General features: G+C 43.0%; 1 protein-coding gene across 11 annotated transcripts in view; it reads left to right on the top strand.

Annotated features, from left to right (window-relative positions):
* Positions 1-239: 239 nt before the first annotated feature.
* Positions 240-11,648, top strand: part of LOC131242717 (protein root UVB sensitive 6-like) — a 36,265-nt gene continuing 24,856 nt past the window's right edge. For 3 of the 11 annotated variants that reach the window (XR_009169697.1, XR_009169696.1, XR_009169698.1), the window contains exons 1-3: positions 244-933; positions 1,821-1,919; positions 2,808-2,921. Coding sequence is in view for 5 of the 11 variants with exons in the window: in XM_058241546.1 (XP_058097529.1) it covers positions 589-933; positions 1,821-1,919; positions 2,808-2,921 (558 nt within the window). In the remaining 6 variants the exon portion in view is untranslated. Of the gene's footprint in view, positions 934-1,820; positions 1,920-2,807; positions 2,922-11,648 lie in introns of all 11 variants that reach the window. The other 8 variants (XR_009169701.1, XR_009169699.1, XM_058241543.1 and 5 more) reach the window with 5 other exon arrangements.

The following is an 11,648-nucleotide window of genomic DNA, read 5'->3' as shown; positions in this document are numbered from 1 at the left end:
TCCCGTTAGTAACGGCTCTTCGTTCTCATTTTCGGCTAACATGCGGTAACCACGAGTTCGTTTTGCCTCTGTTGCGAGTCAGACTGGAACTTGTGTCGTCGCCCACTGGGGCCTACAAGCTGATTGATCTGATTATCGGGTCCGTCCATTTTGTGGACTCTGTGCTATCCATAGATGAACTTATAAGGATGAAAAGAAAATCTTGTTTCTAGTATTCATCTGTAAATATCAACGGATAGGATGGTCACCGAAGTTTGATGGATAATCCCTTATCTATAGCAATAAGGAGAACATGGACGGTTCAAATCATCGGACCATCTCAGCATGTGAGGCCCAGTGGGTTGCGACACATGCTGGAATCTAAGTCGCGACGGAGGCCAAACGAACTCGCATGGAATTCAGCGACAACAGAATTCCCCTCCTATTCGTGTGGAGAGAGATCTTCCTCTCTTCATTTTCTACCGTGCGACGTTTCTATCGACAAAACGAAGTTCCCTCTATAAATGCCCTCATCCCAGCTTCTTATTTCCAGAAAACGAGAAAACGAGATTCTTTTTTTCTTATTCGTTTCTCTCTCCTTCATCTCTCATGGCTCCGATCCAATTCAAGCAATCTCCTACGCCAGCTCAAACCCTAGAGAGCTCCCAAGACGCTCGGATTCTCGTCCGAGAGACGTTGCGAATAAGCGCGGATCTCGCATCGTCCTCTCCGTACTCTCCTTCTTTGATTGCCGCAGCGAGCTGCGGCGAGAGGCCTGGGGTGAAATTCGGGCTGGTCGAGGCGGATTTCCTCGATTCGAGCCTGAGTGTCTTGTGCTGCGAGGAGATTGATGGAAGACGATGGAAGTACGTGGCTGCCAGAGACGGTTCTGGAGGGTTCCGGAAGAGTTCAATCCGTGCCATTGAATTGCATTCGCCAGAAGCTCCTTTCAACGTGAGTTGATTTCAGCTTAATTTTCTTTTCCTTGAATCTCATTTCGATGTTGGATCAAACTAATTTGCAATAACTAAATTCGATAAGGAGTGAATTACCTAATTGGGCTAGCTCCGCTCTGTTCACAACGAGGGAGTAGCCCCTAAATTGCAATTACTACAATTCAAGTCCAAGTTGAGCTCGGAATTGCAATTAGGGGTTTGGTTGTCATTTACAGGTTAAAACGGTGGCATCTTCAGTTTTGTCATTTTCACTGTATTGGATAGAACGAATTGCAGTTCAGTTCAACTGAGTGTTTAGAGGCTCGGCCGAACTTGATTACAAATTTACAATACTACAATCAAGTGTAAAAGAACAACCGAAATGGAGATGGGATTTGTCTAGACCTCAAGAAATGCTGAAGTGATTCATGTGAGAAGAGGTTGAAGAGGCACTCTTGATTTTTGTGAGAAGAGGTTGAAGAGGCATTCTTGCCAATGTGGCAAGCCTATTCAGGATGCTGGGATTGGGGCAGCTTGTTAGTTGGGACCCATTGTGAACTTGCCCCCGCCCATAAATCAAGGTCTACTCATTAGGTGAGCCACACATGATGTTGAAATAAGACTGTTGGCTGTGTTTTATTTTTTAACAGTCCATTTTTCTTCTACAAGCATGGTCCACCTGATAAGCAGACCAGTCTGATGTTTGAGCCAGGGCAGGTTCAACTGTAGGCCCCACCTGATGAATGGCCCAGATCTCATATAAAGTGTCTCACTTTAGTATGTATGCTGCTAATTGTCTCTCTTGTCTCTCCTTGCCCGAATTGCTCATCACTTTATGATCCACATATTTTCATTTTTGTAATGAAAAGACATACATTATGAATCAGCCATTCAACTCTGTTGCAGGATTTGATGTCGTTTGTTAGATCTTATGTAGTACCTGAAGGATTCCCAGACAGCGTCACTCCTTCATATGTCCCATACATGACATGGAGAGCCTTGAAGGTATCTCATTTACTTGTACATGAGTTATCGTTTGAATTTCAACTTTTAAAGGGAATGAACAGGGCCAATGCTGGGCCACAGCCCATCCAGTTGATATGAAGGTATCTCATTTACTTGGTATGTGAGTTTGAATTTCAACTTTTAAAAGTAATGAACAGGACCAAGGGTGGGCCACAGCCTATCCAGTTGATAATCAGCCCCCAAAATATATTTGATGGGCTGGATTCAAGGTCACTTTGGCTGATGGCTCCCACAATGTGATATGATCAAGTCATGGGCCCCAAGTGTGTATTGTTTACATGTGTACTGCTCATGCACTTACTGTTCACATGTGTGCACTGCTCATCCTTACACATGTATGCCTTAAGCGTTATTCTCTATTTCTGATTAGTACTCAGTACCCTTTTTTGTTTAAACTTGCTTAGCAAGCAACAAGTGGTGTTATAATCAAACTAGGAAAGTGGTGTGTGCAAGGTCTATATAAGCATGGCTATAGCTATACATGGTTATTTTGATGAAAAAGAGATAGACTAATTGTGGGGTGTAATGCTCCCAAAAATGGTGTTATGCGTTAGTTCTATCCTTGCTAGTGGTACGATGCCTTAGTTCTGTCCTTTCTAGTGTGGTGATGCCCTAGTAGACTGTTGACGTTCTTCAACCCCCCCCCCCCCTTTCAATTTCCGCTATTTTGTGTTGTTTTTTGGAAGAACTTCTACAGAAATTACTTCAAAATTGGTACGTAAATTTTAGATTCAAATTCTTCTCAATTTGCGCTCTATTTCCACTCCATACCACATCACAAGCATTGTTTATCGAATTTGTTACAATAAGTTTTCATGGCTCTGGTACTCTTTGATACTATTTTAATAATTGACTTGGTCTCTGTAGCACTTTTTTGGTGGAGCAATGGGTGTTTTCACAACACAAACACTGTTGAGTTCAGTTGGGATGTCTATAGATAGTTCCACTTCAGGTGCTGTTGCGATCAACTGGATTCTCAAGGTAATCACATAATCTACATGCTTGCAATCAGGGAGATACATCTACAATTTGGCGCTCTTTTTGTGTTTTAATGCAAGCTGTTTGGTGTTTGCTTCCCCAGCAGGAGATGCAATTTGTGCATTAGAATTAGGCATCATTTCTTTCTCATATTTGCTTATTTGTCAAAAATAGTTCCGTATTGGCTCAACTGAGATGGTTAACCTTAAAATGTTCTTTGATAATTGACGTAGGACAACTAACCACTTGCTTTAAAAGCTTGAATTGATAGAGCATGGCGAATCAATTCCTTTATCTCATAGCCCTGTCCAGGTCCTTGGTTGAACCCCCCTCATGGGCCTCACTTCGCATGGGTCCACTTCACATGGGTCTCGCCTCATACGAGCCACTCGCCTCACATAGGCCGCCCACCCTGAGTGTGCCCCCGCTTCACACAGGCTACCCCACTTGAGCCCGGTGTGAAAACGCTTTTGCATTGATCACCCTCGGTGAGGAGTATCGAACAGGAGACAACTTGACTCTGATATCACTTTTGACATAGGACAACTAACCACTTGCTCTAAAAGCTCAAACTAATAGCACGTGGCGAATCAATCCCTTTTATCTCATAGCCCAGGTTAGGCTCTCGGCCGAACCCCCCTCATGGGCCCCATTTCACATGGGTCTCGCCTCACATGAGATACCCGCCTCACACGGGCCGCCGACCCCGAGTGTGCCCCCACTTCACATAGCCACCCAACTTGAGCACGGTGTGAAAATGCCCCTGTATTAGTAATTTATGGTTGTCAAGGAACTAGTTGTTTCTTTCCATAATATGAGATAATTATTGTCTTATGTTTCTTTTGGAATAAAAATTTGAGTTTATTCCTTGTTTGACATTTGCAATTTGAAGTAGGCTCATGACCCTTAGGCTCACTATAGGTTCCAACAATGACCTAGGTCAAAGCCCACTGCGGACCTAACATATGTTGATTTTTGGATGGTTTATTTATAGATTTAGGGGCCTAAATCAAGGATTGCAATTTACTATTTCTAGAAAATATGGGGCTGATTTAAAGATGTGATTGGAGATTCAAGGGGGATATGTTTAAAGATATGGGACTGATTAGAGATCTAATTGAAGATTTTAGGATTTATTTGCTACATTTGCTTCTACTATTGTAGGCTTTTACTATCTTAGATATATTAGATGATTCGAAGTCAATTTGTTAGTTGGGAGGATTCTCGTTAAAGATTCACTTAGAGTTTATAGAAATGGGTGGTGGTGTAGGAAGTAGTCATTCCAATAATTTTCTAAGGGTTCGTTTAGATGCTACCAAATAAGTAGTTTTTTTAAAAACTAACGCAAGTTTTTTTTTTTACATGCACTCACACCCCACACACACCCACGCACTCACACCACAGTGGAATTTCACCATAACGGGTACTCGAACCCATGACCTCGTGTTGAAACTTTTGTGAGTCTACCACTGAGTAATAAGGACCCAACTTACGTAAGTTAATAGGTTACTTTTCTTAAATAAGTTAGTTTGGTTATTAAGCTTAAATAAGTAGCTTTTTAGAAAAAGTAACTTATTTTTTTAATTGCTATTCAACTTCCAAAAATAACTTATTTCCTTCATTTTCATTGGTGACACAACAACTTGAGAAATTATTTAAGAGCATATGCTCTCTGTGGTCATGAACCCCTTCTAAGTTCATGAGATTGGAAAGTCATCCAATGAATGGGTAGACGATCTAGTGGGCCCTCACATAATGATGGCCCATATTGAGGTAGCCCCACATGATGGACGATTTACATCAAAGGTCCACCCCTAATGATGGGCAACCCACACTGAAGGTGGGACTGGCATGATGGGCAACCCACATTGAAGGTGGTTCCACATGATGGCAATTAATAACGGTGGGTGTCACGCCCCAAACTCGGAAACCGGGCTCACAAAATTTTCGATTGCCGAATCCGGCGCCGACAGCCTCCGTAGTACCCCATTCTCGGCTCCCAGCGCCCATACACCAGATTCCGATCCTGGGATCCTACAAGGAGGATTTTCAATATGATTTTTTTTTTTTTTTGTAATGGAGCATAATCACAAGCATAACCAAGTCACAAAACAACAACACCACATATCCACTATATTGAAAACTTTAAGTACAATGCGTATGAAAGGGAAATACAATATAATGAAAGTAATAGAAACTCCAGAAGCTCGGTTGCACGCTCCAAGCTCAACGTTCCTGTAACCTAACGCCACCTGCACGCATCTATCGTGCATAAGCTTATAGAAAACTTAGAGGGTGGTGAAAGTGTGTGTAAGGCGAGTGCCAAGTGTACAATATCAGAGTAATGCGAAAATATGCGGGTAAGTCCATGAATGCTATCAACTATACCAAAGCTATGTGATGCAAGGCATGAATGCTATCGGCCATACCAAGGCCATGCGATGCGAGGCCTATGTAGCCAAATGTTATATGCGAGATGCAAAGCAAGCGTGCCAGTACTCATCAAGTACACATATCAGTACAGTTCCTCTCTGGATATCACCGGGGTCTAATACACCTCACACTGACTGCCTCCTCCCTAGCTGCACAGTCAAGCAAGTGGAAGAGACCACATTATCCGCCTGACCAGTAGTCTGCCAATACCTACCCGGCTCGTCAATAGCGGACTCATTTGCGAGCTGGTCAAACTCAGCCTAGCTTATAGCCCCCTCACTCGGGCGGATAAGGCCACACCCTCTTCCAATCGACCACGACACAGTGGGAGACACAACCTCATGGTATACTCACAGGCGCTCATTTCCACTCGGTCTAGACGTTGGAGCATCTCCTGGTACCAAAGAGGTTTAGGGACTTTCACCCAAGGACATCCTAAGTGCCCACAGTGCTAGAACCAAGCATTTTCGGTATCCGATACGATCATCCACGATGTGTCTGTAGAGGTCACAACCCTGATGTCACTAGGGCGTGCAGTGATCAAGTCACACATATGCGAGATGCATGAGTCACACCGTACAATCATGTAACAATCCTGCGCGTACCACGCGATCATGTGGGGCACTCCGTCTCATAAGGAGTCCCGTAAATGTCTCAGCCCAACGGCTTATGCTATGATCAAACATTCCTCATATCAAGCATACATATGATGCGTATGGGCATGAATTATGGAAGTGCACTAAGCATGTCATAAAGTAATGAACTATCAACAAGTATGAGCCTATCAATGGGTCTTCAGGAGAGTTACAATGCGGACATTTAACTAACATTGTACTTACAATGTGGACGTCAAACCAACATTGCTCCCAAGGCATGGCTCGCCATAAAATATCATTACACAAACCATAGGGAATCACACATTGCAATGGACCTATATACATCTCATTGGGCCTCGACCCACAGTCCTCAGATACATTAAATGGGCCGCCTCATAAGGGCCTTATATAAATCAAGTGGGCCGCATCAATGGGCCTTATGTACATTGCAATGGGCCATGTCCCATGGGCCTTTGAAAACATCACAATGGGCCTTGTAACATGGGCCTTATGCATGCAAAATGGGCCTAATCATATGGGCCTTATGCATACCAAATGGGCCTAATCATATGGGCCCTAGATATATACCGAGGTGGGCCTACTGGGCGGCCACAAATAAATCAATATGGGCCCCATACATATACTAAGGTGGGGTCCACTTGAACCATAGGTCTGTCTTATTTCTAGTCTCAAGCATCTAAGACAGCTTGCCAAATGGTGGACGGTTGGGATGCAACACATGCATCATGGTGGGTCACATACCTCATGGTAGGGTCCACGTGTGGCCCACCAGATAGGACGGTTGGATATAACACAGACATGGTGGGGCCTACTGGCCGTCCAGCGAGTGCCTGGACGGCATTGATAAAACACATAAATGTGGTGTCCACCGTCCACAGCCGTGGACGGTGCAAATAAAATACATACATCATTGTGGGTCCCACATGGGGCCCACCATAATGCTTATAAGCCATCCAATCTGTTGATAAGGTCAGAGTGACCTGAATGAAAAGGAAAAACAAATTTCAGCTTGATCCAAAACTTCTGTGGACCCAAAAAGGGTTTCAATGGTAGAGTTCAATTCACACTGTTTCCTATAATGTGGGCCACCTGAGTCTTGGATGGACCTGAATTTTGGAGGGTGGTCCACTGCCCTGAGGGCCCACCATATGAATGGATTGGATGACAAATAAACATCAAGGTGGGGCCCACGGCTGGAGCCGTGGGTTTTTTTTTTTTTTTGAAAACCTTTTTTTTTATGGTTTTTCACTCGTAGGGCCCGCATCAAGCAAATCCACCCCGTCCATTGCTCTCTATGGCTCAAGACCGTTCTAACAAGTCCAATATCCGATATTTTTCGGTGCATAAAAAATGACAGGGTGGCTTTCAACGGTAGAAACCACTACTTTACATGCTATGACCCACCCAAAGTTCGGATGGATTTCGTTTTTTGGCTCAACGCCTAAAATGAGTTGGTAAATAGGATGGATGGCATGGATTGAACTCATACATTAATGTGGAGCCCACACAAGTGGCCCACCAATAAGCTTTGGAAAAGCTAATATTTGTGCTTTCCTAGTTAACGTCCAGAGACGTTGGACTCTCCTTTTCTTTTCCTTATATATATATATATATATTTTTGTTTGGGCATACAAATAAAGTTAAGGTGGGCCACCACATGGCTACACATATAAAGTGGGCCCCCACTTATGGATTACTTAGATAAAATACATGCCTCATCGTGGGGTCCATCCGGGTTGGCCATACGGCCACATCATCACACACACAAAAATAAATAAATAAAAAGGGAAGGAGAGAAAGAGGGACACGTGTGATGGAGGGACCCCGACACTATGGGCCCTCCTTGCATTCAATCATACATCAAGTGGGTCCCAATACATGTGGGCCCACTAAAAACAAAAATCAATGGTGGAGATCTTTTCTCCACCAAATGTAAGGTCTAGACGACCTCTTTTCATGTAAGGAAAATAAACATCATGATGGGGTCCATGGAGAATGGCCCCATCATGGAATGATCATGAGCATCAAGGTGGGCCATCGACCACACCTAGGGTCCAAAATGAGATCCATACCATCAATCGGTAGGCCTCACTTGGCCATTTATCAAAAAAAGGAAATCTAGGCCTAATAGAGCACCCACCGGTCGATCTTCTCGGTCCGTTGGAATGCCGGTCTCCTTGTGCTCTTCTTTGATGGTGGAAGATGAGAAATGGGTGGCTAGGATGATGGGTTTTGAGATGGAAAAGTGGGCCACACAACTCACTCTCTCTTAGAATGGCTTGGACGTCCACCACTTCCTTAGCTTGGAATTTGTAAAGAGAGAGAGGGAGAGATGGGATGTAAGGAGAGGAGTGATGGATGTGAGTGATGGGTGAGGTGATGGTGTACTTGACTAGCATGGTGTGTAAGAGAGGGTGAGAAAGGGTTGACTTTGGAGAGAGAAAGCATGGGTTGCTTTGTACTTGACATGAGGTGATTGATGGGATTGATTTGACATGTTGTAGAGATTCTCTTGGGATTACAAACGCACGGCGTTTTCTTCGAAATAGACACCGGCGCACATTTTCCTGCCAGGGTATCGGATCGGTGCGAGAGACGCGGCGTCGGAACCGCGGCGAAGGTGCGGTCGCAATGGTACAAGTCTCGAATTAAGCCGACTCAAATTTACAACATGAGACTTAGGGTCGATCGCAAACGTCGATTACCAATCGCAGGTTGCCGGAATTCGACGGGAAGGATCGCGGGATTTGATGGAACAGTACGGACTAAGATAAGGGTCTTACAGTGGGCCCCACATGATGGATAGTCCACATCAGAGGTCGGCCTAACGATGAGTGGCCATATCCGAGGCGGGTCCCGCATGATGGACAACCCACATTGAAGGTGGGCCCACATGATGGGCAGTGGATATTCAAGATGGGCCCCACATGATGGACAATAACATTGATGGTGGGCCCCATATGATAAATGACTAACATTAAAGATGGGCCCTACTTAATGAATTGTGCACATTAAAGGTTGACCCCTAATGATGAATGGCTCTCAACTAAGGTGGGCCCTGCATGATGGACGACCCACATCAAAGGTGGGGCCCACACAATGAACAATCCACATCAAAGGTTGGCCCCATATGATGGATGGTGGATGTGAGCGAGACCAAACAGACTTAAAATGCTGGAAACCAAATATGCTTTTCTACTTTTTGGATGAAAAGTATGTTGTTTACCAAACATACTTATCTGTTGATTAAGTAGAAACCAAGATAAGCTACTTATGGCATAAGTAGCTTATCTAAAGTAACTTACGATCCAAATGCCCCCTGAGTGTGATTTCTTTCCTTAAGCATTGTAAGAAGAAGTTTGATATTCCTTGGAGTGGAAATATTCCAAGAAATCGGAGTTCTCAGTCCACTCGCTTTACTCTAAGCTATCTCAGGAGCTTGCTGATTCCACCCCTTGTCCTGCGTCTTTCCTTTGCTAGAAGAAACATAATCTTAACGATCAATAATCTACATAAAAGATCCTTCATCATTCCAAACGCATGTTCGCTTTGCCAATGCCTAAGAGTCAGTGGACCACTTGCCAGCTATGGTCCAGATGTAATTCTCTCTTGGTACTCTGATCATGGATGATGTCTAGGTAAGAGGAAATGGATATTGGCTCTTCTGGCTTTGCTCGGGGCTATATGGTTAGAGCGCAATAATCACAAAGAGTGAGGAGGGAGAGTGACAAACAGGGTAGCTGCTTTTGTTAGGGATTCATATGTCTATTGTTGAGGGCTTGTTCTATTTGTAGTTTAGGTTGTTCTGTTCATAGTACCGTATAGTCATAGGGTCTCGGCTTGTATTCTCCAATTTTCTTTTTTGTCTTCTTTCTTTTGTCTTGGTTTCCTTTTTGGCTGCGTGCCCCATAATCAATCATCTTTCAAAAGAAGAAGTTATGATATTAATAAAGTTATTTCTCCCTCTCTACTCAAATATTTATGTGAGTGTAATTCTCGTTTACACCTTTGCGATTTGGTGTCGATATCTCATTGATTCAATAATCAGGTTGCACCATTTTGGTATCAAAGCGGGTTGTCTTTGGGGATTTTCGACTCTACATCTTCTAGTGGCTTTGAAAAGGGTGACACAGGAAGAGTTTGTGCAAGTAACCTAATTGAGCGGGATACTCACACAGTGAGTAGATCAACTCCCGCATATGGTAAACAATCTTACTAATCAAGTGGAGAGCTCCGAGATGGAGGGAATCTGGAAACCGAAGTTCTAGTACGTGTACACGTAGGGGGAGGTCCCCACCAAGGTCTTAACCAACAACGAGCGTCGTCGGCTTATGAAGACACCAATGATCGAATCACTCGATTGTTGGAACGTGACAGAGAATCCATAATAGAAGTAGAAATTCTGGAAACAATGAAAAGATCCATAGAGTCAAAGGAAAAGTTGACATTTGAAGTGATCGATGCATCAACGTTGGACCTACACTTGAATTCACCAGTGGATCAATCGATGGATCCACTAATAGTGGTAGTCACATTGATAGACATGCAAATAAGTTTTGATACTCAAATTAAAGAACCTGTGCAAAAGATGATGTGTTATGGAAAAATGGGGAAAATGTTTCACAATTTATGAAGAACCGTAAATCTACAACAAATAAGTTGGCATCTGCAAAACCACAAGCGAAAAAGGCATAATCTACAGTGGATTCCAAAGGTTTTGCCGAGCCAATGCTTAGGGTTACACCGCCAACTTCCACCAAAGAAGGAAAAGATTTATCATAGAGTTAGTACGAGTCTAAAAGGTTGATATTGATTTCCAACTCAAGGACGAATTCTTTCAAAGCTTGGAAGAATTGACGCAGGCCCATGGCCCACTTAGGTCCACTATAGGGCCCAACAATTATGTTGACCCACGGCCCAACATAGGGCCCAACATGTGCTAATTTTTAGACTGTTTATTTATAGATTTGGGGGCCTAAATCAATGATTGTAATTTACTATTTTTAGAAGATATGAGGGTTGATTTAAAGATGTGATTGGAGATTTGAGGTGGATGTGATTGAAGATATGGGACTGGTTTAGAGATGTAATTGAAGATTTTAGGGTTATCTGCTATATTTACTTATACTATTGTTAGGCTTTACTATCTTAGGTGGATTAGATATTTGTAGTCAACTATGATTGATTTGAAATTAATCTCTTAGTTTGGGGGATTTTCATTACAAATTCACTTAGGGCCTGTTTGTTTTTTCAAAGCCAGTGTAAATACACTGGAAATAGGTAATTGTTACGATTTACCGTGTTTGAAAATTCATAGGTATTTGTGCCATGGAGACTAGTTCAAAAGAGATAATTTTAATTTTTTAATGGTACGGTAATGTATATGATATATCCGTTCCGTCCACCTATTTTACTACAATATTTTGAAGCATGAGACAAAAAATCAAGCAGATACAACTCTCAGGTGGCCTACACCAAAAGAAACAGTGGCCTCACAAAGTTTTTAACGGTAAGTATTCGATTTCCTTGTTCGTATGGTGTGGTCCACTTGAGTTTTGGATATACCTCATTTTTTTGCTCATAATATAAATTCAAATGGCATAATGGATGAACGGTGTGGATAAGCTAAATGCATCACAGTGGGACCCATATATATTTTGTAATGTTTTCGGTTTCCTTG

Source organism: Magnolia sinica, chromosome 4 (assembly GCF_029962835.1).
Source record: "Magnolia sinica isolate HGM2019 chromosome 4, MsV1, whole genome shotgun sequence".
NCBI lineage: Eukaryota > Viridiplantae > Streptophyta > Magnoliopsida > Magnoliales > Magnoliaceae > Magnolia > Magnolia sinica.
Note: the sequence above shows the minus strand (reverse complement) of the source record. Positions and strands in the feature narration are given on the sequence as shown.